Here is a 4,353-nt window from a genome sequence, read left to right as displayed (position 1 = left end):
ATAATTACATTCGAAGACATGCTTGGTCAAATGATGAGGATTTTCGAGAATTTGAGAATATACCGGACATGCCAGTCTCTTCAAGCCAGTTTGACAGAGGTGAATTGAGTTCTTCTAACAGAGAAAGTGACCTTGAAATCACAATGTTAAGGGAAATCATTGCAACTAGTTTAATGAATCAATATTTGTAAACACATTTTGTATCATAACCTAATTTCTAGTAATAATGAAACTTGTTATGTCTTATGTTACTATATTTTTTTTATTAAAAATCATTCGTTTAAATACTTCAAAATTAGATCCAAGTATAATGTTATTATTTGTGAAAATAATATTTATCATTGTTATAAAAAATTTAATTATAACTATAAAAATTAAAATAATTATCATTTTATCTAATAATTAATTTAAATTAATTATATAATTCATTAAAATATTGGAAGATACATTTTAATATTTTATTAAATGAATTTGCATATTTTAATAATTTTAAAAAAGTAAAATAATTTAAATAACTTCTATTATATATCAATTCTAATCTGATGTCCTTAATAGTCATTTTTCATTCTCACCTCACCGCTACAGCTGCGTTTGAATCTAAACACACACTCCACCATTATTTCTAATCTCACCGCTACAGTACCCAATCTCACCGCTACAGTAACTAATCTCACCACCACTGCTGTTTATAACCTCACCGGAGGTAAACACACCGCCCATCCAAACTAGCCCTAATTCCATAACTCCCTCCACTAGCCCTAAATCCCAACTAATAATGCTCTATAACAAGGATGTCAACGCCTTTCATGCGTAAATATTATAATAATGCCTAAATATGACTTCTCTGCCAACCAATCCACCCAAATCTCCTCTATGCGTATGCATTATCCTCTGAGTCCCCACGGTTTCATTTCAAAAAATAAAATAAAATAAAAAAGTTGCCAAAGAGTTCTATAAAGGGACTCTTCCTCTCATGTCTCAGACAGACTTGTGTAGATTACAATGGCTATCGTACTGTTTATGATCTTTCTTATAGCTCTACCCTTCTTCCTCTTCATTCTCCTAAAACGTAGTATTAGAACCAATGGCAATCTTAATCTTGTTCTTCCTCTTCCTCCAGGCCCTCCAGGTCTTCCCTTTATCGGTCACTTACATATGCTGATGTCTGATAACTCAGTCCCTCATATTTTTCTTTATAAACTCTCTCAAAAGTACGGTCCTCTCGTGTTCTTAAGATTTGGATTTAAGCCAACCCTCGTAGTTTCTTCAGCAAAAATGGCTGAAGCGGTTATGAAAACCCATGACCTTGACTTCTGCAGTAGACCTAGTCTTTGTGGTGCTCGTAGATTATCTTACAATGCCTCGGATTTGTCTTTTTCACCATACTCTGACTACTGGCGTGAGATGAGGAAACTTTGTGTTGTGCATCTGTTTAGCAGAGTGCAAAAGTATCGTCCCATCCGAGAAGATGAAGTTGCTCGCCTGGTTCAAAAAATATGCCGATTATCCATTGATTCTAAGCCTGTCAACTTAAGTGAGGCAATGATGTGCCTTTCCAGTTCAATAATATGTAGAGTAGGTTTCGGTAAGAGGTACGATGACGAAGGAGCTGAAAGAAGCAGGTTCGATGGGTTGCTTAAAGAAAGTGAAGCCATGTTGTCATGCTTTAGTTTCTCTGACTATTTTCCTTTCATGGGTTGGGTTGATAGATTCACCGGCTTCTTCTCTCGTCTTGAAAAAACATCCAAAGAACTTGATAATTTCTATCAACAGCTCATTAATGAACATCTCGATCCAAATAGACAAATACCAGAGCAAGAGGACATACTCGATGTGTTACTAAGAATTCAGAAAGATCGTGATTTTCCATTTGATCTGATCATAGATCACATAAAAGCTATTCTTATGGTCTTATCTCATTTTCACGCGAAGTTTCTATCACTAGCTTCACACTTTATGCATATATCATATAACCTCTTCTTTTTTCTTTTTTTTTTCTCTATGTAGGATGTGTTTATTGCTGGAACAGACACAACAGCAGCCACTGTGATTTGGGCCATGTGCTTCCTAATGAAAAACCCAAAGTGTTTGAAGAAAACTCAAGCGGAAGTGAGGGATTTGATTGGGACAAAAGGATTTGTAAATGAAGAAGACATTCAAGGTTTAACTTACCTAAAAGCTGTGATAAAAGAAACATTCAGGTTGCAAACAACAGTTCCATTGTTAGTGCCTCGAGAAACACTTCGAAAGTGCAGCGTAGGTGGGTACCAAGTACCTGCCAAAACCTTAGTGTATGTGAATGCATGGGCAATAGGAAGAGACCCTGAAGCTTGGGAAAACCCTGAAGAATTTTGTCCCGAAAGGTTCATCGGCAGCTCTATTGACTACAAAGGGTTGAACTTTGAGCTCATACCCTTTGGTGCAGGTAGAAGGGTTTGTCCTGGAATGCATATGGGAGTTGCAGCAGTGGAGCTTGCCCTTGCTAATCTTCTTTACAAGTTTGATTGGGAAATGTCGACCGGAATGAACAAGAAAGACATAGACTTTGATATTGTACCTGGTCTTACTACACACAAAAAAAATGCTCTTATCCTTGTCGCTAGGAAGATTAATGATTAAACAATGTACTGTTATGGTAATTTATCTGCTAATTAATCTCTCAAGTTTGTACTTTTTACAGTTTGAACCACATTCTATAATAATGCTTATTAACACCATGCATGTTTAATTAACCCACAATTACTCTTACTATATTTGAGTTCAAATTTAAAATATATAATCATGAGCAATTTTGCCTAATAAAATAATAGCGACAAAAGACAATAGATAACTATGTTAATTGGTTAGGAGCAATTTAGTAAAAATAAGGATATCATCGGTTAACTATTTACATTTGAAAAAAATACACGCTTATTAAGTTTTAGTACGATTGATATAAATATTATTGTCAATACAGGAGGATATGAATTTGAGTGCGCTTAAAACGCATTAATTTCCTATTTATTGATTAAAAATAAATTTTATCATTAACTAAAATCATCAATTAAAGTAATACTTTCAAATTTAATCTAATATTTTTCTCATAAAATTATAAAACTATCACTATCACGATCACTTTTATAAATAAAAAATAACTTATGTTGCTTCAATTGTTTTACATCATGCTGCCCTGCAATAGTTGACGAAAGTTTTTCCTTTCCCATATCATTTATTCACGCCCTCCGTTAATTATTTTTGTTTGTTAATTTTTTAATAATACATTAATTAAACGATTTGGTTTATTTAAAAAGATTTAAGGGTGTACAAAATTCTCAAATTTTTATAAGAAAAACAATTAATTTTTTATTCTTTCACTCAATTAGATTTTGAATTTTTAAAATTCATCGAAAAGGCCCTCAAACTTTTTCAAAAAAAGCAATTAAGTCTCTTTTTTTTTACTTAATTGAGTGCTTGAACAGTTAAAATACATTAAAAAGGCCCTTTAATCATTAACTTTAATAGTTGACCGTTAAGTTAATTGTCCCTAATTTTTTTCAATTAAAGTCATCCCGTGGCAGAACGACGTGATATGTGGTAAAAAAATTATAAAAAATAAAAATAAACAAAAATTATAAAAATTATTAAATTTGAATAAAAATATAAAATTTTATAAATATCATAAAATAATTTATAAAATGTATAAAAAGGTCCTTTTAACTATTAACTTTAACCATTGACCATTAAAGTTAATGACCACTAGTTTTTTTCAGTTAAAACCATCACGTGCCACAACACAGCGTGATGTAGGGGTGAGCAAAACTCGATTCAACTCGAAAAATTTGAATAAAAATTTGAATTTCGAGTTAAACGAATCGAGCCATTCGAGTTATTCGAGTCAACTTGAATTATTTTTTTTTAATTTCGAGTTTGAATCTAGTTGAATTTTCGAATTCGAATAACTCGAATAAACCGAATATCAAACCATAATATTTTATATTTTTACCCCAAACCCTCAAACTTTTTTACTTTTTCCCCAAAACGTTTACTCCTTCTCACTTTTCCCTCAAAACCTTTACTCCTCACTTTCCCCCAAAACTTTTACTCCCCTCCCATCCCAATAGGGGTGAGCAAAATCCGGTTTGATTCGAAAAACTCGATAAAATTTTTAAATATTGAATTAAATAGTTCGAGTTATTTGAGTTAATCAAGTTATTTGGATCAAGTCAAATAAAAAATTAAGTTTTTCGATTTAACTCGAATATGAATTACACAATTCGAGTTATTCGAAAATCCGAATAAGAAAAGACAAAACTATGCCTTTTACCTTTTCTAAAGCTAAAGGTCAAAACCATTAAGTTAAAAGACAAAATTACG

The 4,353-nt window shown here is 32.2% G+C and overlaps 1 protein-coding gene across 1 annotated transcript; it reads left to right on the top strand.

Annotated features, from left to right (window-relative positions):
* Nucleotides 1-985: 985 nt before the first annotated feature.
* Nucleotides 986-2,659, top strand: LOC105778041 (cytochrome P450 83B1). Its single transcript, XM_012601605.2, has 2 exons — nt 986-1,908; nt 2,008-2,659. The coding sequence occupies exons 1-2, from the start codon at nt 1,003-1,005 to the stop codon at nt 2,617-2,619; spliced, it is 1,518 nt and encodes a 505-aa protein (XP_012457059.1). The 5' UTR covers nt 986-1,002; the 3' UTR covers nt 2,620-2,659.
* Nucleotides 2,660-4,353: the final 1,694 nt, after the last annotated feature.

This window comes from Gossypium raimondii, chromosome 10 (genome assembly GCF_025698545.1).
Source record: "Gossypium raimondii isolate GPD5lz chromosome 10, ASM2569854v1, whole genome shotgun sequence".
Taxonomy (NCBI): domain Eukaryota; kingdom Viridiplantae; phylum Streptophyta; class Magnoliopsida; order Malvales; family Malvaceae; genus Gossypium; species Gossypium raimondii.
Note: the sequence above shows the minus strand (reverse complement) of the source record. Positions and strands in the feature narration are given on the sequence as shown.